Below are 27500 nucleotides of genomic sequence, written 5' to 3' on the forward strand. Positions count from 1 at the left end.
ATTATTTTTCTCAAGTTTTACTACCTGTACCATTGAGGTGGGAATTGTGGATCATATCCAGTAGGTCCATCAGCAAGGTTTTACAAACAGATTATGAAAGTTTACTCAGTCACTCTCATACATGAAATTATGGGAGTGTTAAGAGAACATTAGGGGAAAGTTCTGAAAACCTAAAAACATCTTTCTATTTCCATAAAGAAAACTTTCCTGGCTAACAAAAAACAAACCTTAAAAATGTATGTTCTGGGAATCAAAGATCATTAGCTAGGTTGAGATTTTAGAATTCTTTGGTGGGGAGGGTGGTAACCAAGAGGAATCTCACCTAGGGTGCCATAATGTCCAGAAACGGCCCTGGCGCTACACAACATATACGCAGAGTTGTGAGTAATACAAGGACAAGGAGAGAATTTAGTTCAGATTAAATTCTTTTACAGACGGGGGAAGATTGAAGTCCTGATTGCTTATAGGTTCAGTGAAGTCAGTAAAGTGTATTATACTTGCTTGCCTGTATATTTCATAACTTATATTCATTGTTTGTTCCTTGTACGTGTGTCTTATGACTTCATGTTGTAAATTCACTTATGCACATAATGATCAAACAACCAAATAGTAACATTTAAAAATTTTAGACAAACATCCAACTAAAACCTTCCAGAAAAAAAAGTTCCACGAATAATATATAAATAACATTTTTTGCTAACGTTTTGAGAACGTTTTTAAAGACAAGATAACTGTGAATGAACGTTCTATTAACGTTACTGGAAGAATGTTTGTTCATAACATTGATTATGAACAAACATAGAACCTTGTTGATAGAACCTTGTCAGAACGTTAGCCAAAGTAATGAGAAAGTTCCCTGTTAGCTGAGAGTTTACTTTAGCTTGAAATTTTTGTTGATTTGAAACCTGTAGTTGTAAGAAATTTTTGTGTGTGTATTTTTTATCATTTTAATTCATGTAAACATGAATATAAGCAAGGTTCCAAGGAGAAAGTTTTGAGGATGTCTCTTTAACAGTCGCAAAACCAAGAAAAGACACAGTAACCATGGAAACAAGACGGAATCATCCAGAACACCAACATTTACCTCAGCTATTGTCAGTTAATTACTAAGAAAAGACTGAAAACACCCATGATTGTACTTAGCATTAACCATAGGCTATAAGCTGAGCTATGATAGCTAGCTAGCGTAACAGACTACTGCAGAGATGTGCTAATGTATTACAGTATGGAGCTGAGGTGAATTTGCATGGTGTTAGCAAGCTAATACACTTCATAATAGAGACATCATGAATGTTTAAAGGTTGAACATTAGCCGAGTAAATAACAAGCGAATGAATGTTCCGCACAAACGGCTAAACCCTGACCTCGGCTATTCTTAGCTGATTTATACACTTATATATTTATTTATTTTATTGTTATGCAAAATATACGGTAGTACTTGAGCTACACAAACAATACATCGGCAAGGTGGACGCATAGATAATTAAAAATAAAAAAGTGAATTGATCGATAGGATCAGGAAAAGACAACAGCGTAACATTTACATTTACAATTACATTCATTTATACATGATATAAAAATGTGTTTAATATTTATAAATCTAGTTTCATTTTTAAAAGAAGTATTTAAAAAGTATTTTATTTGAAACCTTTCATTTCTGATAACAGCCTAGCGATGTAGCGAGCTAGCGATGCACGACAAAACAAACTAAATTATTTATTATCATTTTTTAAAAATAAACGAGGCCTATTTACTGATAAATTGTTGGGATTTGTGTTAATAAAAGGTTTGTTTTGTGTGTGAATGAATCATTCTGATTAACAAGACAGTCAAATTAACTATTTTACTTTCATTTTTAATAAACATACATCACGAGCATATTTTGTGAAGAACTTAAAACTCCGCCCACCGCTGCACCTGATTGGCCAGCGCGTTAAAACGCGGATGACGTAGGCAGCTCGAGCGTTTTGAGTTGTTTTTATTTCCAACTCGGAGCGGATGGAGACGGAAAGAGTCGCTCGCGCTCCGGTGCTGTGTGCGTGTGTGTTTGTGCGCGCGCGGCGAGTGAGTGCGCGCTCCCGCCGCTCAGAACTCAACCTACAATAAAGCAACAAAAAGAGAGAGAGAGAGAGAAACAAAGCAAAGAGGAATTTAAAGAAAGAAAGGAGAAACTGAGGTGCAGGAAGAAGAGCGATGCAGAAGCGGAAGGAGCAGGATGAGTGTGATGCTCTGCAGGCTCGTGGCGTATCTCTCCGTCTCTCTGCACGCGCTCATCTCCCCGTGCCAGCTCCATCCTCAGCCCTGTGGCATCCTCGCGCAGATCGGACACACCATCCGCCTCGGCGCCGTCCTGCCCTCCCATCAGCCCTCGCGCGTCCGAGCCGCCCTGAACCGCGCGCTCGTTCATGCCAGAAACTGGCCCCACGCGCCGCTCTTACCCTACAACCTGAGCCTGGAGGTGGTGTGGGCGCGAGCGGCGCACGCGGACCCGGAGTCGGTGTTCAGGTGCGTGTGTCAGGACGTGGTGGTGCGCGGGGTCTCGGCCGTGCTCGCGTTCCCGCAGAGCCAGCACGAGCTCGTGCAGGTGGAGTTCATTTCCGCTTTTCTGGAGATCCCGTTCATCAGCATCATCGAGGAAGGTGAAGCGCTTCAGACGCAGGTGAGCATGCGGTTTATTAATTAAGCAGGCCTAATTAAGTGATTAATTAATGCGTTTAGTTACACCTGTGTGACGTCATGGCCATACCTGATCCTATGTTGAGCGATAATTACACACCGGAACTCTGGAGATTCAACAGAACTGTTCTGGCGGAAGGAAATGTTATTTCTGTAAATATAATTAGATTTAAACTATAAACACTGAGTGTACAGATGTAGAAGTTACAAATGTAGAAGATAAAAATTCATCACTAATCAATCCCAGAATTGCGCAGGTGATCTGTGTGACGTCATGCGGTCACGCCTGAGCCTCTCACTACTGAACATGAGCAAGAATCATAATCATATCAGTGGTCACTTACAGTTAAACGCTGCTCTCGAGATTGAACAGAACTGTAATGTAGCGTGAGCTCGCGGTGCGAAACAGACAACTAATTCATCAGTTTGATTAGACTTCAGATCTTGAGAAACAGGTGTATGTTTATCAGGTGAACTTTTTATTTTTATAGACTGAGTGAGACAGGTGGGTGTGTCTGAGTGAGGCAGATGGGCGTGTCTGAATGAGAGACGGGCGTGTCTGAATGAGACAGACAAGCGTGTCTGAGTGAGGCAGATGGGCATGTCTGAGTGAGACGGACGGGCGTGTCTGATTGGGACGGATGGGCGTGTCTGATTGGGACAAATGGGCGTGTCTTAGTGGGATTGAGGCATGTCTGAGTAAAACAAATGGACATGTCTGAATGAGACAGACGGGCGTGTCTGAATGAGACAGACGGGCGTGTCTGAATGAGACAGATGGGCGTGTCTGAATGAGACAGACGGGCGTGTCTGAATGAGACAGACGGGCGTGTCTGAATGAGACAGATGGGCGTGTCTGATTGGGACAAATGGGCATGTCTTAGTGGGACAGAGGCATGTCTGAGTAAAACAAATGGGCATGTCTGAGTGAGACAGGTGGGAGTATCTGCATGGGACAGGCGGGCGTGTCCGAGTGGTACAGACAGGCGTGTCTGAGCGGGACGGACGGGCGTGTCTGATTGGGACGGATGGGCGTGTCTTAGTGGGACCATGTCTGAGTAAAACAAATGGGCGTGTCTGAGTGAGACAGGTGGGCGTATCTGCATGGGACAGGCGGGCGTGTCTGAGTGGTACAGACAGGCGTGTCTGAGTGGGACGGACGGGCGTGTCTGAGCGAGACGGACTGAGTGGGACGGATGGGCGTGTCTGAGTGAGGTAGACGGGCGTGTCTGAGTGAGACAGACGGGCGTGTCTGAGTGAGATGGACTGAGTGGGACGCACGGGCCGTGTCTGAGTGAGACAGATGGGCGTGACTGAGTGGGACGGACGGGCGTGTCTGAGTGGGGCGGACGGGCGTGTCAGAGTGGCGCGGACGGGCGTGTCTGAGTGGGGCGGACGGGCGTGTCTGAGTGAGACAGACGGGCGTGTCTGAGTGGGGCGGACGGGCGTGTCTGAGTGAGACAGACGGGCGTGACTGAGTGGGACGGACGGGCGTGTCTGAGTGGGGCGGACGGGCGTGTCTGAGTGAGACAGACGGGCGTGACTGAGTGGGACGGACGGGCGTGACTGAGTGAGACAGACGGGCGTGACTGAGTGGGACGGATGGGCGTGTCTGAGTGAGACAGACGGGCGTGTCTGAGTGAGATGGACTGAGTGGGACGCACGGGCCGTGTCTGAGTGAGACAGATGGGCGTGACTGAGTGGGACGGACGGGCGTGTCAGAGTGGCGCGGACGGGCGTGTCTGAGTGGGGCGGACGGGCGTTTTGATAATAAATAATATAAAATAATAACTGATTTGAAACGGCAGGTTCGGGTCGAGCCGGACGACTTCTTGGTAAACACTCTGAGATTTTCATTCTGTATATTTTTTTGTATCTAATTTGTAATCATTTAGAAACTTTACATTTTTTATAAATTTCCAAATTTGTGCCGATTTTTTCCACTTTAATAAAGAAAATGAATTGAAAATGTCCGGAACCCCGGACGGTTTCTCTGGCAGTTTGTCAGCGAAAGTTTCTACCCTGAGATCATGGCGTTTCCTCCCGAAGTATCGTGATATGATGTGATTATCGTATCGCCCCGCCCTGCAGTCAGGACACGTCCTTTTCATTACTGAGCTGGATTTCCCTGCGCTGGATTAAACCGCGTTAACGCTGCAGCGTTTCATCTCTTCTTTACTTTGCGCTTCACTCAGACGGTGGCATTATACAGCGGGATTATCACTCTCTGGGTGAGAACTGGAAGCGTATAGAAGTCAGAGAAGCTGGAGATGGAGTGCGGAGGGAATATTTCAGCTCTGGACTCTCGGTAGATGCAGACTGTAAAAGCATCTGATGAATTTGTCCCTTCGTCTGCGGTCTTCAGAAGGAGGAGGAGTCGGTGTAGTCCGTGTGTACAGACTCCCGCACCGGCTCAGCTTTTGTTCCGCTGCGGTGAGGAATGCAATGATTGTGGAAAAGAAAAGCACTGGAGTGAAAAAGTGAGGGGCGGAAGGAAGGATATTATTTACATTTCCACACGGCGCAGTTCAGACGTTCAGTTCTCATTTACACTCCGCATTTACTCTACAGCCACAGCTGAGCTGCTCAACACTCTCCTTCCACAGAACTTTATACAGAGCTACACTGGACCTTCTGCACCCTTACTGATCTACATTAGCCGTGTGTGTGTGTGTGTGTGTGTGTGTGTGTGTGTGTGTGTGTGTGTGTGTGTGTGGTAGTCCTATATTTTCCTCAAGTGTTTTAAACCACACTGATTTTCCAACGATTTACAATTTGTATTTATAAAAGAATTATGTCGTGCTTTTTACCCATTTATAGTTACATTTAATGTTCCTGAAACGACTTCTCGCTTATGCTACGGCAGCTATAAACACTCGTTCCCTCGCCCACCTCTCTTTTTTCCCTCTTTATTCCCTCTCTTGACGTTAATAAGAGAGATATTTACACAGCTTGACGTGTAAACTCCTCTGTCTCCTCTAAACTTTACCTCTGCCTACAAAGCGCTGACACTGGAGACTCCTTCCATACATGAACATTTCCTTACTTTGAGAAAACTTCACCACATAAACGATTATTTAATACGAGTCCCTGTGAACGAGCCGTTACTATAGAAACCATAACGCATTAGAGCATTAATATAAACCTGTCAGAGCCGCTGTTATAGAGAACTCATCACCACCTGACGACCAATCAGAGTCCAGGACTCATCAGTGGGAGAGAATACACGGCGTTTTTGTGCGAAGAGAACGTCTCCGAGGAGAACGTCTCCGAGGAGAACGTCTCCGAGGAGAACATGGTGTATATTTCACTTTTATTGTGAATGTCGTTAGTGATGCGTTGGTTATATTTCGGAGAACTGGAGCAGGAAGTGTCCCGGCTGTGTTTATTCTCAGCTGCAGGTTTATCCACGTCTCCAGCCCAGAAGCTGTTTCTCCTGCAGGTTTTATCTCGGGTTTTTATCTCGACTCTTTTATCCAGCAGCAGCGCAGGAACTCGGTTTGCATGCAGATTGTGAGCAGGAGGTCAAAACTGCTATGTGTGGAGTGTTTGCTTCTTTTTTTGTGCAAGTAAGCACATTTTTATTTTCCACTTTTCCTCTCAGGAGGTACAGTGTCTGTTTAGTCAGAAGATACTCCTTAAATCTCTGCAGCACATTCTCACTCTTCCTTTTTTTTCAATCCTAATGAAATCTACAATAATTCAAGGTCACGAGAGGATTAATTAAATAATGGATTGCTTTTTTTAAAACCTATTTTTATCTCTACAATCAAACAGAAGCGAGGTCTTTTTAACAAGAATCATCATCATAAATGAATTAATAAATGAATTCATTAAATCAAGCCTTATCTCATCCCCAGATGTCGAGCAGGTGGATCATTCCGGATCTCGCAGATATTTTCACGTCTAATAGCAATATGGCAAAAAGCTAACCAGATATTTAATTCAGCTGAAGGGCGCGAGATCACGGAGAACGCTATGAGTACATGTAGTACCGTGTTCGCTGTAACGTGACCAACAGTAACGTTCCTGCAACGTTTCCTCACACAGCTTCTGCAGTTAGAAGGAAACTAATGACGATGTAAACGTTCCTGCAAATAAAAACGTTGCGTTAATGTTGTAGGAGTGTTTCTAAACGTTGTGTTAATGTTGTATTAGTGTTTCTAAACGTTGCGTTAATGTTGTATTAGTGTTTCTAAACGTTGTGTTAATGTTGTATTAGTGTTTCTAAACGTTGCGTTGATGTTGTATTAGTGTTTCTAAACGTTGCGTTAATGTTGTAGGAGTGTTTCTAAACGTTGCGTTAATGTTGTAGGAGTGTTTCTAAACGTTGCGTTAATGTTGTATTAGTGTTTCTAAACGTTGCGTTAATGTTGTAGGAGTGTTTCTAAACGTTGCGTTAATGTTGTAGGAGTGTTTCTAAACGTTGCGTTAATGTTGTAGGAGTGTTTCTAAACGTTGCGTTAATGTTGTATTAGTGTTTCTAAACGTTGCGTTAATGTTGTAGGAGTGTTTCTAAACGTTGCGTTAATGTTGTAGGAGTGTTTCTAAACGTTGCGTTGATGTTGTAGGAGTGTTTCTAAACGTTGCGTTAATGTTGTAGGAGTGTTTCTAAACGTTGCGTTAATGTTGTAGGAGTGTTTCTAAACGTTGCGTTAATGTTGTAGGAGTGTTTCTAAACGTTGCGTTAATGTTGTAGGAGTGTTTCTAAACGTTGCGTTAATGTTGTAGGAGTGTTTCTAAACGTTGCGTTAATGTTGTATTAGTGTTTCTAAACGTTGCGTTGATGTTGTAGGAGTGTTTCTAAACGTTGCGTTGATGTTGTATTAGTGTTTCTAAACGTTGCGTTAATGTTGTATTAGTGTTTCTAAACGTTGCGTTAATGTTGTATTAGTGTTTCTAAACGTTGCATTAATGTTGTAGGAGTGTTTCTAAACGTTGCGTTAATGTTGTAGGAGTGTTTCTAAACGTTGCGTTGATGTTGTAGGAGTGTTTCTAAACGTTGCGTTGATGTTGTAGGAGTGTTTCTAAACGTTGCGTTGATGTTGTAGGAGTGTTTCTAAACGTTGCGTTGATGTTGTAGGAGTGTTTCTAAACGTTGCGTTGATGTTGTAGGAGTGTTTCTAAACGTTGCGTTGATGTTGTAGGAGTGTTTCTAAACGTTGCGTTAATGTTGTAGAAGTGTTTCTAAACGTTGCGTTAATGTTGTAGGAGTGTTTCTAAACGTTGCGTTAATGTTGTATTAGTGTTTCTAAACGTTGCGTTGATGTTGTAGGAGTGTTTCTAAACGTTGCGTTAATGTTGTAGGAGTGTTTCTAAACGTTGCGTTAATGTTGTAGGAGTGTTTCTAAACGTTACCGATCATCCAGAGAGAGACCCTGAATCATAATCTTCTATATATAGAAATATATTGTCCCGCACATGTTTAGTTTAAATTCCTAAGTGTACTTAAGCAAATGGAATGCGGAGACGGATCTGTAAAGTTCTCTGAGAGCATGAAGATTCACATTTGCATTTATTTGATTATTTTGCTAAGATATTGCAGCGTTTTTGTTACAGCTAAAAGCCGCTGCAGGTGATTTTTCTCCCTAATGTACTCCGGCTGAGTAACGTCCTCGCTGGACCAGAAGAGAGAAGAAATGCGCCTGCATGTCAGCCTCTTTGGGAAGAGACCGACTCATATCTTCATTTACTTCTGCGACTCAGATGGAAGTACATAATAATTCTCTTTATTTTCAGTGAGTGGGTCTCTCTCGGTAGATATAAAAGCTTTTTTTTCCCTCTGTCACACTGTGCTTGAGCTCAATAATAAGAGACGAATCCTCGTGTGGTTTATCAGCGCTAAACTCGGGCCTTCATTAACTCGTCTTCTGTCCGAAATGAAGATTAAAACGTTAAAAACTCAATTTGGCCCTTTGAATTAAATCACACGCTAATCGAGGGACCTTGAGGGATTTCGTTTCCTCGGCGATGACTGTGGTCGAGAAAAAATTATTAATGACTCCGAGGCTCGTTACGGCGCTTTTAGAGTTTTTTTTCTCTTAATGCAAAGTTCTGTTAATATTAATCAGGTAGGCATAGCTGATAATATAGACACAATATACTGCACCGCTCTCGGCCAATCGGAGCACGGCGCACCGCTCTCGGCCAATCGGAGCACGGCGCACCGCTCTCGGCCAATCGGAGCACGGCGCACCGCTCTCGGCCAATCGGAGCACGGCGCGCTGCTCTCAGCCAATCGGAACACGCCGCGCCGCTCTCGGCCAATCGGAACACTCCGCGCCGCTCTCGGCCAATCGGAACACGCCGCAGTAGATCAGTACAGTGAGACTGGTGCCATCAGTATGCAGGATGTAGCAGCTGCAGGACAGGAAATGATGTCCCAGTTTCTGAAGCTCAGCCTGGATCGTCTTCTCGTATAAAAGCAGAGCAGATAAGTGAAAAGTGAAGCGTGTTTGCTGAGAGTCGCTGAGAGAGATAAGAGACTGAAGTAATGAAAATAAAAGATAAGTGTGAGAGACTGACTCGCACAGACACTGAAATGTTTCACGCCAAACCTCGTCTGTGCCGATCTGCGGCCCTCTCGACCACAACATCACGACGAGCGGATTTAATTCTCTCGCTCTTCTATGAGAGCTAAATGTCAAAACTCAGGGCGTGTGTTCCAGCTGAAAACGGATTAACATTCAGTGACCACAGTTACCCAATCGTTTACAAAAAAACCAAATCACCAGGAAACAAACGCATCAAGAACCCTTTATATCATCATTCATTTCACTTCAGATACATCAAATACATTCTACACTGAAGTCCAGCCAAGTAAACGTCTGTGCTCTGATTGGCTAGAGTGTGATTAGGGGCGGGAACTGTGACCTGATTGGTTACGGCGTGATTAGGGGCGGGAACTGTGACCTGATTGGTTACGGCGTGATTAGGGGCGGGAACTGTGACCTGATTGGTTACGGCGTGATTAGGGGCGGGAACTGTGACCTGATTGGTTACGGCGTGATTAGGGGCGGGAACTGTGACCTGATTGGTTACAGCAGGATTAGGGGCGGGAACTGTGACCTGATTGGTTACGGCGTGATTAGGGGCGGGGACTGTGACCTGATTGGTTACGCGTGATTAGGGGCGGGGACTGTGACCTGATTGGTTACGCGTGATTAGGGGCGGGGACTGTGACCTGATTAATTGCCTGTAAATTAATATTGTTAAAATCTGTCTCTGTTCAGTGGAACTTTTTGTTCCAACCTTGAAATTTGCCTTGGGGTTTTGTGGACTCAGATTTCTATCTGTGGAGTGCCTCAGTGGAATATTGGGACACACACACACACACACACACACACACACACACACACACACAGCTTTTGTTCAGGTCTGTCAGACTCGAGTAGTGGCTGTGTTTCCATTATTGTCTTCATCACACAGTAAAGAGGACGATTTTCACCAAGACTCAGATGTGATGTCATTTCAGACTCAGGAACCAGGTGTGAAAGTGCTATACAGTAGCAGTGTGTGTGTGTGTGTGTGTGTGTGTGTGTGTGTGTGTGTGTGTGTAAAATAGTTTCTTCCACATCCTTCTTCTTACTCTGTCGTGGTAATAAGACCTGGTGATATAAGGCATCGCTCAACACTAATCCTGTCAGCATCCAGCATTAACCGTGTGGATGCTCAGGTTCTGTTCATCTCCACTGATGCTACAGATCCATATTCCAGTTTCATTTTCCCTTGTTTTGGTTCCAGCTGCTGCAGCATGTCCATTTCCTGTCCAGGATGAAGAACGTGTCGTTTCTGATACAGTACCTGTGTTATTGTTCCCGCAAAGGAATCGGAGCAAAGCTTGGCGCTTTTCGTTCCTTGACCGTTTGAGGGGAAAAAGCAACTCCTTCAGTCATCGGTCAGAAATACGAGAGTAGTATACACATCATTAGATGATTATATAAATAACTTCAAACATTTTGTTTTGTTACATCCAGATTTTCAAATCCCCACACCCCATGGCATTTCTACAGCACTACAGCTCGGTGCTTTGACTCGCTTTAGAAGATACATCGACAGAAAAAATGCTACGACCCAAAACCCCCAGCATGATTGATTCACTTCCTGCAGTCGAGTTGATTCAGAGTCGATCCAGAGTCGAATCGCTTTCACACTGCAAACGAAGTGCCCTGGAGTTCAGTTGGAAGCGGACCGAGACCACCTCGCTCTGACGCTCATGTGTTCTCATCTGACTGAAGAACCTCACCGAGGGGTAGAAGATGCCAGGGTTCCGTTCAAGCACACTAAAAAACCCCTAAAGTGTTCCGTCTGAAATTTATACAAGATGCTCCTGGAACGAATTATTTAAACACTAGCCAACTCGCTAGCAGGAGCTAATTTGACGGGAGTTAACGGGATTTTTGAGGATGTTCACAGTCTAATGCTAGACAGCGAGGTAAAGGAAGAGAAGGTGAGAGGATTCATGGAAGAATTCGTTTTGGAATACGTTTAAATGTTCATGAGACGTACCGAATACGATCGCGAAGCAGCCGCTGTAGTCTTAATGTCGAAGCAGAACTGCAGCTGCTGCGTTTTCACTTGATCATTAAAAATCTCATTTGGAGTACCGAGGTACTTTCATCTTTACACCCAAAAATTTATATCATAATAATTAGTTTTGGGTTGTTTTTTTTAAAGCAGTGTAAAATGCAACTTTTTCATTTGACAGATTCATTCCGTATAAAATCTGCTTTTCTGTTTTGATTAAACTTCTTGTTCGGATGTTGAAATTCGCCTCAGGGTAATGAGGATTCAATTTCTCCAGTGGAATACCTGTGAACACACACACACACACACACACACACACACACACACACATGGAAGTGTTTATTTGGCTCTGTCAGGCTCGGTTACTGGCCGAGTGTTTGGGATGCTGTGCTTTCTGGCAGGATCATTCCATCCCCTAAATACACTCCTCGCCTCGTTTTCGCTTCTCATTCTCTTTCGGTTTTTCTCCATCTCTCTCCTGAATAAGGACAAAACAGCGAGCCGCGTCGCCTCGGCATCTCTAATACGAGTGTTTAAGCGTGTAACGATATGATAAATTCACATTATTCTGTCCAACGCAGTGTTTTGGTTTTCTGTTTGTCATAGTGTCTGCTTACAGCATCACATTTCCCCAAAGGGAACAAAGAGTAAAACCGTACATTTACATTTAATATCTAAATATCTCCATATTTCCATTAAACTCCACGTAGTATCCGTGCAGCGTTTACACCGTCCTCATATTTACAGGCTCTGGTGAGTCCGTGGTGCGGAACGCAGCGCTCTCAGAGCTACACATGTTCCTATAAGGAAACGGTTTGAGATGTAAGAGAAGCAGATGCTCTACTGCCTGGTCCCACCGGGGAAAATGCAGTGAATATTCAGTTTCTACACCAGCCCGTTGTTGATTAGTTTTCTGTAACAGCATAACAGCACTTCCAGAATTATTTTGTTCCTCTCCCTCTTGCGTACGCATACTAATGTTATTCTACCTGTCCTTATTATTATTCTTATTCTGGCTAGTGTGTCTACGGCAGCCCATAGAACCGTCTGGTAGAAAGTTGTGAAATTTGGCACACTGATCGGGGAGGGTCTAAAGAACATTCTCACCAAATTTTAGCCAAGTGCTGCTAACGCTCTAGCGCCACCCTCAGGTCAAATTTCGGCCTCATTTGGAAGTACGTTTATGCTCATTACTTTTGAACCGTGTGTCCAAAGTTTAAAAGCCAGGCGTCCCTGGATTCCCCGGGTCGAGACGAGTTCAACGCTTGTACCTCTTATACAACAGTGGATTCCCCGGGTCGAGACGAGTTCAACGCTTGTACCTCTTATACAACAGTGGATTCCCCGGGTCGAGACGAGTTCAACGCTTGTACCTCTTATACAACAGTGGATTCCCCGGGTCGAGACGAGTTCAACGCTTGTACCTCTTATACAACAGCAACTTCTTACATTTAATGTTCGTGGAAAAAATGGCTTCCTGTTGTCACTTGCGTTATAGCAGCTATAAAGCAGCCTTTCTTTATTCTTCCTCGTGCAGCGTAAACTCCTCTGTCCCGAAGACGTCTGAAAACATAAAGTTACAGCTTTACCTTTGACTGTTACACAGTGCTGACACTGGAGACTCCTTCCATGCATGTTAAATAAATAAATAAATAAACATCTCCTTACAGCAGGCTTGTGCGATATAACAAATGAATTGTTCCTACGTGATTTTATACTTCCACTCTATCCGGTGATGTTTACTCTTATTATATTATCACCAGAGTGCACTAGTATGTGGTATCACTCCCAAGAAAAACAACAAAAAAAAACACCAGAACATTCTTTTCCCTCCACAGTAAAACGGAGATTATCCAACTGTGAAATCACATTGTTTCTGTAGATGTAAGCTTCTAAACTGAGCTGCAGCACTGCAGAAATGCAGTCTGAAAGTACAGCTGATACCGCGTGTAAGCCCCTCCCCTTTCCCCTATATTATACCACGTATTCTGTACTCACATGGGTGCTCTTGTGTTCTGTCACGAGAAATGGAAAATATTAATGTGAAACGATCTAGCAGCGTGTCCCACGTCGCCAACATTACACATGTATACACACGTAGTGTTTACAGTTAACATCACTTAAATATATTTATTCGACACGCCACTGAAAACGGTGATGATGATGATGATAATTAGAAATGAATGAACTTTGCAGATTTATTTTCACGCTCGGACACTTTGAGCAGCGTCGCAGTGAAAGTGTCGGCCATGTAGACGTTACACGACCCATCTGTGGAAGGATTATGATGAAAACCTGTGAGCTTTTAAAATTTTATTTATTTATTTTTACTGTTTTTCACGCATTACTGCAGAATCACCTGAAAATCCGTCGTCCAGCTGAGTTTTCGAGATTGCTGCAGTTTCTGACTGCACAGCTGGAATTATTATTACACTCTCTCCTTCTCTCCTCACACCTGAAACGGTGGAAACGCTTCTTCCTGGGTTTCCTGTAGGCTCTCGCTTCTACACATGATTCTAACCTGTTCTCGTGCGTTCCCCGTGTTAGTGTGTATCAGAACGAGAGCATTCATATAAACCTGCGCTACTGTCAGAGCCGCTGTTGTAGAGAACTCACCACCTGACGACCAATCAGAGTCCAGAACTCAGCGGCTCTGGGGATTAGTGTAATACGTTGTTTTCTCACGATAATGAAATTAAAGAATTAAAATGCCTTGACCGGATCAGCTGTAAAGACCGGATTAGATTAGAAAATGCTCTGAAAATGGTATTTTAATCTTGTCTTTAATACTGTACACGAATGAAGATATCTTCAATAGAGGAAAAGTTATCTAACAGATTATTATCGAGGTTATTATATATCTAATATACTCTTATTAAGCTTGAAATGGTCTTATACTCACGGCAGATAATTTAGCTCCTTTCTAGACAATTTCAGACTTAAAACGACTTTAAAAAGATAATTTAATAATCTTATATTTGTTTACACGGTCTTAACAAAGAGAAATATTCGTTGTATTTCCTTACGGTCAAGATCTTTTACTTGCTAAGACACTGTTTTTTTGCGGTGTGCACCAACGCAACAGCCACCACCGAGCTGCGCTGCATTCTTACCCAGTAAACTGTGAGAGATTAAACGATAATTAAGTTCTGCTTTAAAAGTTAAATGTAATGTAGTGTGTTTGTTGGGTTCAGTCGTTTCCACTCCAGACAACTTCACTAAAATCACTGTAGATAAATAAAGATAAACAATACACAAAAATTGTCCGTCCATGCATCCATCTATCTTCTAACGAGTTTACCGTTACATCAGGATGGAAGCTAGCGTGATTTAATTAAAATACTTCTGAGGGATAAATTCCACTTTCCAACCTCCTCATATCTCTCTCAGTCTAAATCATATTTCACAATCCTTCTTTTTACATGCATTTGTTGAGTTATTTAGATCATCCATCTGTCCGTTTTCTATTTTCTATAATGATCCTACAGGGTCGCAGGGAGCCTGGAGTACCCAGTGAGCATGGAGCACAAGGCGGGGTACACCCTGGACACAAAAATTGTCACGAAAAGTAATCTAAATTTCACTACAGTACAAAAGTCTTACGCACCCTGTGTTTGCTTTTAATACCAACTTTGTTCTAGATCTGTTATAGATGTTATTATAGATCTGTTATAGATGATGTTATAGATCTGTTATAGATGATGTTATGGATGTTGTTATAGATGTTGTTTTGGATGTTGTTATGGATGTTAGATGTTATAGATTTGTTCTGGATGTTGTTATGGATGTTGTTATGGATGTTATAGATGTTGTTATGGATGTTGTTATAGATGTTATAGATGTTGTTCTGGATGTTATGGATGTTATGGATGTTATAGATGTTGTTATAGCTGTTGTTATAGATGTTATGGATGTTGTTATGGATGTTATAGATGTTGTTATAGATGTTGTTATAGATGTTATAGATGTTGTTCTGGATGTTATGGATGTTATGGATGTTATAGATGTTGTTATAGATGTTATAGATGTTGTTCTGGATGTTATGGATGTTGTTATGGATGTTATAGATGTTGTTATAGATGTTATAGATGTTGTTCTGGATGTTATGGATGTTCTGGATGTTCTGGATGTTGTTATAGATTTGTTAAGGATGATGTTATAGATGTTATAGATGTTATGGATGTTATGGGTGTTGTTATGGATGTTGTTCTGGATGTTATAGATGTTATGGATGTTATGGATGTTGTTATGGATGTTATGGATGTTATAGATGTTATGGATGTTGTTCTGGATGTTGTTATAGATTTGTTATGGATGTTGTTATTGATGTTATATATGTTGTTATGGATGTTATATATGTTGTTATGGATGTTGTTATGGATGTTGTTATGGATGTTATAGATGTTATGGATGTTATGGATGTTGTTATGGATGTTATAGATGTTGTTATGGATGTTCTGGATGTTGTTATAGATTTGTTATAGATGTTATATATGTTGTTATATATGTTGTTATGGATGTTGTTATGGATGTTATAGATGTTATAGATTTGTTCTGGATGTTATGGATGTTATGGATGTTATGGATGTTGTTATAGATTTGTTAAGGATGATGTTATAGATGTTATATATGTTGTTATGGATGTTATGGATGTTATAGATTTGTTATGGATGTTGTTATGGATGTTATAGATGTTATGGATGTTGTTATGGATGTTGTTATGGATGTTGTTATGGATGTTATAGATGTTATGGATGTTGTTATGGATGTTGTTCTGGATGTTATAGATTTGTTATGGATGTTGTTATGGATGTTATAGATGTTATAGATGTTATATATGTTGTTATGGATGTTGTTATAGATGTTATATATGTTGTTATATATGTTGTTATGGATGTTGTTATAGATGTTGTTATGGATGTTATAGATGTTATATATGTTGTTATGGATGTTGTTATGGATGTTGTTATGGATGTTATAGATGTTATAGATTTGTTCTGGATGTTATGGATGTTATGGATGTTGTTATAGATTTGTTAAGGATGATGTTATAGATGTTATATATGTTGTTATGGACGTTATGGATGTTATAGATTTGTTATGGATGTTGTTATGGATGTTGTTATGGATGTTATAGATGTTATGGATGTTATGGATGTTGTTATATATGTTGTTATGGATGTTATAGATGTTATGGATGTTGTTATAGATGCTATATATGTTGTTATAGATGTTATATATGTTGTTATGGATGTTGTTATAGATGTTATATATGTTGTTATATATGTTGTTATGGATGTTGTTATAGATGTTGTTATGGATGTTATAGATGTTATATATGTTGTTATGGATGTTGTTATAGATGTTATATATGTTGTTATGGATGTTGTTATACGTGTTATATATGTTGTTATATATGTTGTTATGGATGTTGTTATAGATGTTATATATGTTGTTATGGATGTTGTTATGGATGTTATAGATGTTATGGATGATGTTATGGATGTTGTTGTGGATGTTGTTATGGATGTTGTTATGGATGTTGTAGATGTTATGGATGTTGTTATGGATGTTATAGATGTTATGGATGTTGTTGTGGATGTTGTTATGGATGTTATATAACAACATATATAACAACATATATATGCTGTTATGGATGTTATGGATGTTATAGATTTGTTATGGATGTTGTTATAGATGTTATATATGTTGTTATGGATGTTGTTATGGATGTTGTTATGGATGTTGTTATGGATGTTATAGATGTTGTTATGGATGTTGTTATGGATGTTGTTATGGATGTTGTTATGGATGTTATAGATGTTGTTATGGATGTTGTTATGGATGTTGTTATGGATGTTGTTATGGATGTTATGGATGTTGTTATGGATGTTGTTATGGATGTTATAGATGTTGTTCTGGATGTTATGGATGTTATGGATGTTCTGGATGTTGTTATAGATTTGTTAAGGATGATGTTATAGATGTTATATATGTTGTTATGGATGTTGTTATGGATGTTGTTATGGATGACTTCTACATTATCAGGTCAGTACAAAAAGCATTTTAGATTTCCAGGCATTAGTTTTACATTACATAAACACTTCTCAGACTAAACCCATAATGAAGGCTGCTGGAATGATTAAATAAGCAGCGTATGTGACGGTAAACGTCTCCAGAAGACGTGTGGTTCTGGTTCTGCAACACGTGCCGCTCGTTCCCTGATAAAACTGCTCACATCGTACCTGAGACTACTCACTTAGTTATTTATTTTAAAGCACAGGGTCATTGCACTAAATACTGACGTTTGATTGACTCGTTTATTACTGTTTATTTCTCTTTATGGTATTTTTTAAATGTGAAAAACATTTAATTTGGTTATTTATGAAGGCATCTTTGCTCTCCAGCATTTCCTCTGCACGGTACTGTATATCTGTAAAAATCCCTTTTATAAAGTGATAAATAAACACCATTAACGTTCAAACCGTACCCCGTGCACTCGGGACCCGGACGCTGCTCGGAGACACGCTAACATGGGCAAGGGGCATGAAGTAGAGTCCAAAAAACCAATAGAGACGTCAGTGTAAATATGTCTGACGTGGGGGGGGCGGTGGGGGGGGCAGGGGGTGTGTAGGCGGCGGATAACGAGAAGAATCACCACCGTGTCATTTTGTGTCTCGGAAAAGCTGCAAAAGTGAGACGTGGCTGTTTGGAGCGTTCTGATACGCTACGATGACATTTCCACTTCAGTTCCACAAGAGTTTTTGGCATGGAAACACACACACACACACACACACACACACACACACACACACACACACACACACACGTCTGTAGGAAATAAGCTTATTGTGCAGTGAGTGAGTGCAGAGGATCCGTCTCAAACAAATCAGCAAGTACAGCTGAGGATCTGGAGCACAGCAGTGTGTGTGTGTGTGTGTGTGTGTGTGTGTGTGTGTGTGTGTGTTATATAACAGATGCATGTAAACTTTCCCAGCTGAAGAGTTAATTATCTGTGTGTAGCTCAGCCGTGGTTGTGGGATCAGTACCGAGCGGTGAAGGTGGAGAGATCAGACTCGGCTCGGTCACGAACAGCCCGAAGCGGATTATTCTTCTGATTATCAGCCGAGTCTGTTCTCGGTCTCACTCTGGACAACGCTGCAGTCTCTCTCCGGGTCAAACCGCTTCAAGCCTTTTTTCTTCTTTTATTTATGAAAAGCTGCTCGTATCACGAGAATGCCGTTGTTCATCAGAGGAAGTCAAACGACATGAATGTGATGCCGACGACGTGCGTCTTACCGTCTGTCTGCGGCGGCGGCGACGTGCGGTCTTACCGTCTGTCTGCGGCGACGACGTGCGGTCTTACCGTCTGTCTGCAGCGGCGGCGACGTGTGGTCTTACCGTCTGTCTGCGGCGACGACGTGCGGTCTTACCGTCTGTCTGCGGCGACGACGTGCGGTCTTACCGTCTGTCTGCGGTGACGACGACGTGTGGTCTTACCGTCTGTCTGCGGCGACGACGTGCGGTCTTACCGTCTGTCTGCGGCGACGACGTGCGGTCTTACCGTCTGCGGTGACGACGACGTGCGGTCTTACCGTCTGTCTGCGGCGGCGGCGACGTGCGGTCTTACCGTCTGTCTGCGGCGGCGGCGATGTGCGGTCTTACCGTCTGTCTGCGGCGGTGACGTGCGGTCTTACCGTCTGTCTGCGGCGGCGGTGACGTGCGGTCTTACCGTCTGTCTGTGGCGGTGACGTGCGGTCTTACCGTCTGTCTGCGGCGGTGACGTGTGGTCTTACCGTCTGTCTGCGGCGACGACGACGTGCGGTCTTACCGTCTGTCTGCGGCGGCGGCGACATGCGGTCTTACCGTCTGTCTGCGGCGACGACGTGCGGTCTTACCGTCTGTCTGCGGCGACGACGTGCGGTCTTACCGTCTGTCTGTGGCGACGACGTGCGGTCTTACCGACTGTCTGCGGCGACGACGTGCGGTCTTACCGTCTGTCTGCGACGACGACGTGCGGTCTTACCGTCTGTCTGCGGCGACGACGTGCGGTCTTACCGTCTGTCTGCGGTGACGACGACGTGCGGTCTTACCGTCTGTCTGCGACGACGACGTGCGGTCTTACCGTCTGTCTGCGGCGACGACGTGCGGTCTTACCGTCTGTCTGCGGCGACGACGTGCGGTCTTACCGTCTGTCTGCGGCGACGACGTGCGGTCTTACCGTCTGTCTGCGGCGACGACGTGCGGTCTTACCGTCTGTCTGCGGTGACGACGACGTGCAGTCTTACCGTCTGTCTGCGGTGACGACGTGCGGTCTTACCGTCTGTCTGCGGCGGGGACGTGCGGTCTTACCGTCTGTCTGCGGTGACGACGACGTGCGGTCTTACCGTCTGTCTGCGACGACGACGTGCGGTCTTACCGTCTTTAAATGAACGTTGTGAGTATTATCAGGCTGACTCAACAACACATCATCACTGTGGAAATATTGCTCTCCCTCAAGCAAATGAAAAAATGAGATAAAAACCAAATTATTATACACACAGCTGGAAATACTTCACACGCTACAAGCAGTCCGGGTTCCCTCAACTTTTATTTTTTAATGAACAAATATGTAAAAGCAGAATATCCTGCGTCCGCCCTCTAGCCCAAACGCCTCGCAACAGAAACAGAGAAGTGTTCGTTCTCTCCGTCTCCGTCTCCGTTCTCTCCGTCTCCGTCTCCGTTCTCTCCGTCTCCGTTCTCTCCGTCTCCGTCTTCTTTCTCTCTGTCTTTATTCTCTCATATTAATATAAAATTATCTTATAATTGCTTCTCTTGTTCCTTTTTTATAGAAGGCAGCACATTTCCTCATCACTGAAAATTCCTAGTTTACCAGTTGGAATTACGAGTCTTCTGAGGAAGCGGGTTGGAATCTTGTCGTTACAGTAATTACGACATGGCGTGAACGCAACTTTATTTCAAACAATTGTTGATATGGTGAAGTTTTCTTCAAGTAAGGAGATGTTTATGTAGCGTGTAGGGAAGGAGTCTCCAGTGTCAGCGCTGTGTAACAGACAGAGGTGAAGCTGTGACTTTAACTTTTCAACATCTTCAGCACAGAGTTTACACTCTCTACTGTTTCTCACTCACACACACACTCTTTATTATCTTATTCACATGAAGAGAGGGAATAGAGAGAGGGAATAGAGAGAGAGAATAGAGAGAGAGAATAGAGAGAGAATAGAGAGAGAGAATAGAGAGAGAGAATAGAGAGAGAGAATAAAGAGAGAATAGAGAGAGAATAGAGAGAGAGAATAGAGAGAGAATAGAGAGAGAGGGAATAGAGAGAGAGGGAATAGAGAGAGAGAGAATAGAGAGAGAGGGAATAGAGAGAGGGGATAGAGAGAGAGAATAGAGAGAGAGAATAGAGAGAGAATAGAGAGAGAGGGAATAGAGAGAGAGAATAGAGAGAGGGAATAGAGAGAGAATAGAGAGAGGGAATAGAGAGAGAGGGAATAGAGAGAGAGAGAATAGAGAGAGGGATGGTGAGGGAGCGAGTGTTTATAGCTGCTATAGCGTGAGAGGACAGGAAGTCGCTCGTCTCAGTGATGTTCCACCGCGTATGAGAGCGACGGTGAGTGTTGGTGAACTGTGTGGTGGAAGAGGATAAGAGGAATACAACGTCAGGGACGAGCTCTTGTAGTAAAATAATCAACCTCAGGACAGTAACAGTGACTCCGCCCATCACCCCATCACACACTCCGAGTTTTACTGTAACGTCCTGAAGTCTTTTATTCCTTACATAACACACACACACACCCTCTCACACACACCCTCACACCCTCACACACACACACACACACACACACACATACACACACACACACACACACACACACACATACACACACACACACACACACACACACACACACACACACACACACACAGTGTGATGCGAGAGAGACAGACACCGAGTGTGATGTGAGAGAAACAGAACATGTTTTATTTATTGTCGTGTCCACAGTTCTGTGTGGATTTCACCCACATGGACCGCTTGGCTTCCTACAACCTTTTAAATCAGAGCTTCTAAACCATCCTCCGCTTCCTCACGGCCGGTCCACGCAGAGTGTTCAGCGCCGCGTTCGGCGCCGCGTTCGGCTCCGTGTTCAGAGCGTGTTCAGCGCCACATTCAGAACCGTGTTCAGAGCCACGTTCTGCGCCACGTTCAGAGCGTGTCCAGTGCCGTGTCCAGCGCCGTGTCCAGAGCCGCGTTCAGCGTCGCGTTCTGCGCCGCGTTCAGAGCGTGTCCAGCGCCGTGTCCAGAGCCGCGTCCAGCGCCGCGTTCAGCGCATGTTCTACACCGTGTTCAGCGCCACGTTCAGCGCATGTTCTACACCGTGTTCAGCGCCGCGTTCTGCACCGTGTTCTGTGCCGCGTTCAGCGCCGCGTTCAGCGCATGTTCTACACCGTGTTCAGCGCCGCGTTCAGCGCATGTTCTACACCGTGTTCAGCGCCGCGTTCAGCGCATGTTCTACACCGTGTTCAGCGCCGCGTTCTGCACCGTGTTCTGTGCCGCGTTCAGCGCCGCGTTCAGCGCATGTTCTACACCGCGTTCAGCGCCGCGTTCAGCGCATGTTCTACACCGTGTTCAGCGCCGCGTTCTGCGCCGCGTTCTGCGCCGTTTTCACAACTGTGTTCTACACCGTGTTCAGAATAACCTTTCTCATTGCTTCCCGAGTGTAACTGCTCTCGCGTCACCTGAGCAGAGACACTATTAAACCCCGCTTGCTGAGGCAGGAGAGCGATTAAAGGAGGCTTTATAGCTTCTGAGGACCACGACACGTTGTTCCCGGAGTGTAATCGCTGCCCTTGATCACTTCTGAAACTTCCTTGCCCACCTTTTTAAAGCTGCTGACAGCAGTACGAAGTAAAATCTTCTCTCTCAATCACGTCTCCAGCATTTTGTTGACAGCGTTGCTTTGTATCCGCGTGCCTACGTAGGCTTTGTACCGAAATAAATGAATGTGTCCAACAGCTTGGCTCCTGTTTATTAAAACGAGCTGTTAATCAGAGAATCTTTGTTCATTTACGTGGGATGTTTCATGTAGAGAAGGCGTCATTAGCTGGCAGTCCGGATGTGGACCCAACAAAATATTTCTGCTTTTGGAATCAAGTCAAGCATCTGAAGTACTGTAAGAGAATCAGTGTGCGACCAGACCCGGCCGCTCAGGTGGAAACTCACCTGTAGTATCGGAATTCTCTAACACACACTCCAGTGTTCACTCAGAAACTGCTCACGAGCCCAGGTAGACACCTACCTTCCCAACCGTACCTTACCACAAACTGCTACGAGGGTCAACACAGACGTTTGGAGTGTGTGTGTGTGTGTGTGTGTGTATATGTATGTATATATATATATATATAAACAGCGGCTGTGTCTCAGGTGGTAGAGCGGGTTGTCCACTAATCGTAGGGTTGGCGGTTCGATCCCTGGCCCACATGACTCCACATGACCCCACATGACTCCACATGACCCCACATGACCCCACATGACTCCACATGACCCCACATGACTCCACATGACCCCACATGACCCCACATGACTCCACATGACCCCACATGACTCCACATGACCCCACATGACCCCACATGACTCCACATGACCCCACATGACTCCACATGACCCCACATGACCCCACATGACACCACATGACCCCACATGACTCCACATGACCCCACATGACCCCACATGACTCCACATGACTCCACATGCTGAAGTGTCCTTGGGCAAGACACTGAACCCCAAGTTGCTCCCAATGGCAAGTTAGCGCCTTGCATGGCAGCTCTGCTACCACTGGTGTGTGTGTGTGTGTGTGTGTGTGTGTGTGTGTGTGTGTGGGGGGGTGAATGAGACACAGTGTAAAGTGCTTTGGATAAAAGCTCTATATAAGTGCAGACCGTTTACTATTTACATATATAATCATTGCCTTCATGAATTATTCATTTCATTATTAATGTTTAACTATTTAGTAAAAGACAAAGAAATCAAAATCCTTTTGGATGAATACACTAATTATCATATTTTAACATAATGCCACTTCTTATCTTCTTCCCATCACGTATCCCCATCTTCTCATCCTCTCATACACACTTACACAGCGCCTTTTTAACCTTAGTGGTTCCAAAACGCTTTACACTGGTTCTCATTCATCCATTCTCACACACACACACACTCACACACACTCATACACACACACACACACTCACACACACTCGCACAGCTGCCATGCAAGGTGCTAACTTGGGGTTCGGTGTCTTGCCCAAGGACACTTCGGTATGTGGAGTCACGCAGGGTCACGCGGAGTCACGCGGAGTCGTGGAGTCATGTGGGGTCACGCAGAGTCATGCAGAGTCATGTGGGGTCATGTGGGGTCATGTGGGGTCATGTGGAGTCATGTGGGGTCATGTGGAGTCATGTGGGGTCATGTGGAGTCATGTGGGGTCATGTGGAGTCATGTGGGGTCATGTGGGGTCATGTGGAGTCATGTGGGGTCATGTGGAGTCATGTGGGGTCATGTGGAGTCATGTGGGGTCATGTGGAGTCATGTGGGGTCATGTGGGCCAGGAATCAAACTACCAACCCTATGATTAGTGGACAACCCGCTCTACCACCTGCTCCACAGCTGCTCCATGGTAAATGTTGTGGTAGTTAGTTATAATATAATCTTGCTCAGCACTTTTACCACGTCTTGATTTTCTCCGTACTGGAGCTCAGAGACTCTGGTTCATTCTAAACATGAACCGTCCACGGTCCGTTTTTGTGGCCGATCACACGCGTTTATGTAAATGAATTTCCTCGAGGCGACTCGTCCAGACTTCCACCTCAAGTTCAGATCACACGCTGCTCTGTCCAGAGTGTGAGGAGCTTCTCGAGCGATACCGTGAGCCTTTATACACACAGAGCTGTATATACCTGGACAAATTTTATCCGAATATAAATATCCGGATCAACATCGAGCGCCGAGTGTGTCTAATCTTCCTGTTCAGACGACCTTTTCATGGAACAAACCTGCCGAGTGGGCCGCGTTTGAAGGCGGTTTTGTTTTGGTCTTTAAACCCTCTTCCTCTGTGCCTCTTTTCTTCATCGAGCTCTTCGTCTTCCTCCACAGCTCGCCCATAAACACTGTGCACACTGAGCTACACGGAATTACGTTTTATAAACAAACTCGCTGACAGTTTCAGGTTAAACTGGATGGATGAGAGATTTGAACCTACGTTAGCGTTTCTTTAAAGCGGTCTGGAGTTAAAAGCGCTGTATAAATAAAATATCATTCGGACAAATATATATGAATTCAAATAAAGAGAAGTTTCGGTTCAGAGGTTCAGTACCGGATCCTAATGACAGGGTTCGGATTTCAGTTGGTTCTGGGCCTCGGGGCAACAGAATTATTACTCAGACCCAAGAAGTGCATCCTCTCTCTGGCAGAAACACTGCTCGTGAAAGATTTCTCTCCACACGGGCCGGTCAGGTGCCGGTTCAGTCTCTCGGCATCTGAGACTGGAGGTCTGCTTCTGAGCTCCGTTCCACCTCTGCATCTGATCCAGAACGCAGCTGCGTGACTTGTTTCCAACCTTCCTAAGTTCTCCCACACCACCACACTGCTACGCTCCCTCCACCGTCCTCCCGTAGCTGCTGCGTCACTGAGACTCTCCTACAAAGCCGAAATCGTTACCTCAAATAACTTACTGCAGCCCGCACTGCACCACGCTCCCTCTTCTCCTCCAGCACCGCTCGACTGGACCCACCATCTCTCAGGGTACGAGGAACACCTGCATCAAGACTCTTCTCCGTTCCTGAAACTTCCCCTAGACGTCCGAACCCGAACAGCTGAGTTCAAACCACGGCTGACGACCTACCTCCTCCTGAAGTACTCAAACTAGCACCTTCAAAATAAATAAATAAATAAATAAACTTCTTAGTCCGTGACCCAGTGAACCAGTATCAGGAAGTATTTATTCATCGAGACTTCAAAGCACTTCTGTAACTCTCTCTGGGGTCTGTCATGAAATCCGTGAGGGAACTCTGAACTACAGTTCCCAACAGCCACTGCCTCAGTGTCACATGACCACCTGCACCTGATTCACGTTCCTGGTAAGTAGCACTCTTGTATGTAGTCACGGTTTGCAATGCACTCTTTGTCTCACGGAATCGTCTCACTATGCCTTTGTCCACGCTGCCGTAGTTTGTCTTTGCCAGTGTTTTGTTTGCTAGCTGTAGAGTGCTCCGTCTGTCTGTTTGTTATTAAACGTTTGAGAATCTGCGCTTGCTTCCGTCTGTACTTTGAAACGTGACATGATGGAGGTGAAAGGAAGCGAGTCGATGAGAGAAGAAAGAAAGTTTTGAATGATTGAGCAAGGAAGAAGAAAGAAGGAGGGAAAGAAAAAGAATAAAATAAGAAGAAAGGAGAAAATAATGGAAGAAAAAATAAGAAGAGAAATAATAATGGAAGAAAGGAAAAGGGAGAAAAGGGAGGAATACAGACGTGAAGGAGTGAATAATAATAATAATAATAATAATAATAATAATAATAAAGAGAGATACGAGAGAGAACACAGTGATGGAGTATTGCGTGAGATTTGTGTTTGGATCTCGGCGTCCCGTCTCCGTGGTGATCTGCTCTCGGCTCAGCTGGTAAACAGCTTTTCATTTTCATTTGTTCTGGATAAAAGAGGAGAAACAATCCGACGCTCCCCACTGAACTTCCTTTAATCCCAACACCCAGGATCTGCTCTGTGAGATAGAGATTTCACTCGGGGATCCGCGTACCTCACTTCTGATGACTGACAGTTCAGCACTGTGTGTGTGTGTGTGTGTGTGTGTGTGTGTGTGTGTGTGTGTTCAGCAATGTGTGTGTGTGTGTGTGTGTGTGTTCAGCTGTGTGTGTGTTCAGCTGTGTGTGTGTGTGTGTGTGTGTGTGTGTGTGTGTTCAGCAGTGTGTGTGTGTGTGTGTGTGTGTGTGTTCAGCTGTGTGTGTGTTCAGCTGTGTGTGTGTTCAGCAGTGTGTGTGTGTGTGTGTGTGTGTGTGTTCAGCAGTGTGTGTGTGTGTGTGTGTGTGTGTGTGTGTGTGTGTGTGTGTGTTCAGCAGTGTGTGTGTGTGTGTGTGTGTGTGTGTTCAGCAGTGTGTGTGTGTGTGTTCAGCAGTGTGTGTGTGTGTGTGTGTGTGTGTGTGTTCAGCAGTGTGTGTGTTCAGCAGTGTGTGTGTGTGTGTGTGTGTGTGTGTGTGTGTGTGTTCAGCAGTGTGTGTGTTCAGCAGTGTGTGTGTGTGTTCAGCAGTGTGTTTGTGTGTGTGTGTTCAGCAGTGTGTGTGTGTGTGTGTGTGTGTGTGTGTGTGTGTGTGTGTGTGTTCAGCAGTGTGTGTGTGTGTGTGTGTGTGTGTGTTCAGCAGTGTGTGTGTTTCAGCAGTGTGTGTGTTCAGTAAGAGTAAGACTCGGGTCTTTGCAGGACGGTGTGAGATCAGAGGAACTGAGGAACAGAGGAACTGAGGAACAGAGGAACTGAGGAAGGTATCAGCTGCAGTGGAGATGAAGCTTTGTGTTCTGGTTAAAGGAACAGAGTCGGAGTTCATTCTTAAACGATTCAGTCTTTTAGAACGAGTCACTTAAATGAACGAATCCGTGAACTCGTGCTACGTTTACACAACCATCTACCATCATTTGCGTCAAAGCGACCGCCGTTCACACGGGTCGGTGGAAACGACTAAACTCCAGGCCAGTAGGTGGCGATGTCATTTTGTAAAGAAACACTATGCGCCCGCACTCATCAGCTTTCACATCAACGTATCCGCCGTATTGATCCGGACATGACTCCCCTATAAACAAACACAAATACCCGAACTACAATCACCATAACGTTTACGTTTCCCAGACGATTTCACCGCGTTATGATCTTCACCCAGAGAAAGTATTCCCGTCTCCAGTTACGGTCTCCATCGTTAGACCTGGAAATGATTCGTTATCGTGAGGAACTGTGAGAACTGGCGCTTGTCCAGCAGAGATCCGGATTATTCTTCTTAGTTAATAAATCCAGCTAGCAAATAGTGTCGTGTAAACGAACCACAGAAAACGTTTTCCGTCGTCATGGAAACGGCCCCTGAGTCACTGCTTTCATGGGCACTGTAATACAACATCAACAATCACTGCCTGCTTTTACTTCACATGATCTCTACACGTGCTACTGAACACTCTGCTCTGCATCTGTGAAGGAAGAACGGAAGAACGGATCAAATAAGCAAGGAAAGAACGACGGAAGGAAAAGA

At 44.3% G+C, this 27500-nt stretch overlaps 1 protein-coding gene across 1 annotated transcript in view; it reads left to right on the plus strand.

Annotated features, from left to right (window-relative positions):
• Positions 1–1946: 1946 nt before the first annotated feature.
• Positions 1947–27500, plus strand: part of grin3ba (glutamate receptor, ionotropic, N-methyl-D-aspartate 3Ba) — an 86793-nt gene continuing 61239 nt past the window's right edge. The window contains exon 1 of the mRNA XM_053687481.1: positions 1947–2659. Coding sequence (XP_053543456.1) covers positions 2216–2659 — 444 coding nt within the window. The 5' untranslated portion in view covers positions 1947–2215. The remainder of the gene's footprint in view (positions 2660–27500) is intronic.

The sequence above is a fragment of the Ictalurus punctatus genome, chromosome 17 (genome assembly GCF_001660625.3).
Source record: "Ictalurus punctatus breed USDA103 chromosome 17, Coco_2.0, whole genome shotgun sequence".
NCBI classification, from domain to species: Eukaryota; Metazoa; Chordata; class Actinopteri; order Siluriformes; family Ictaluridae; genus Ictalurus; species Ictalurus punctatus.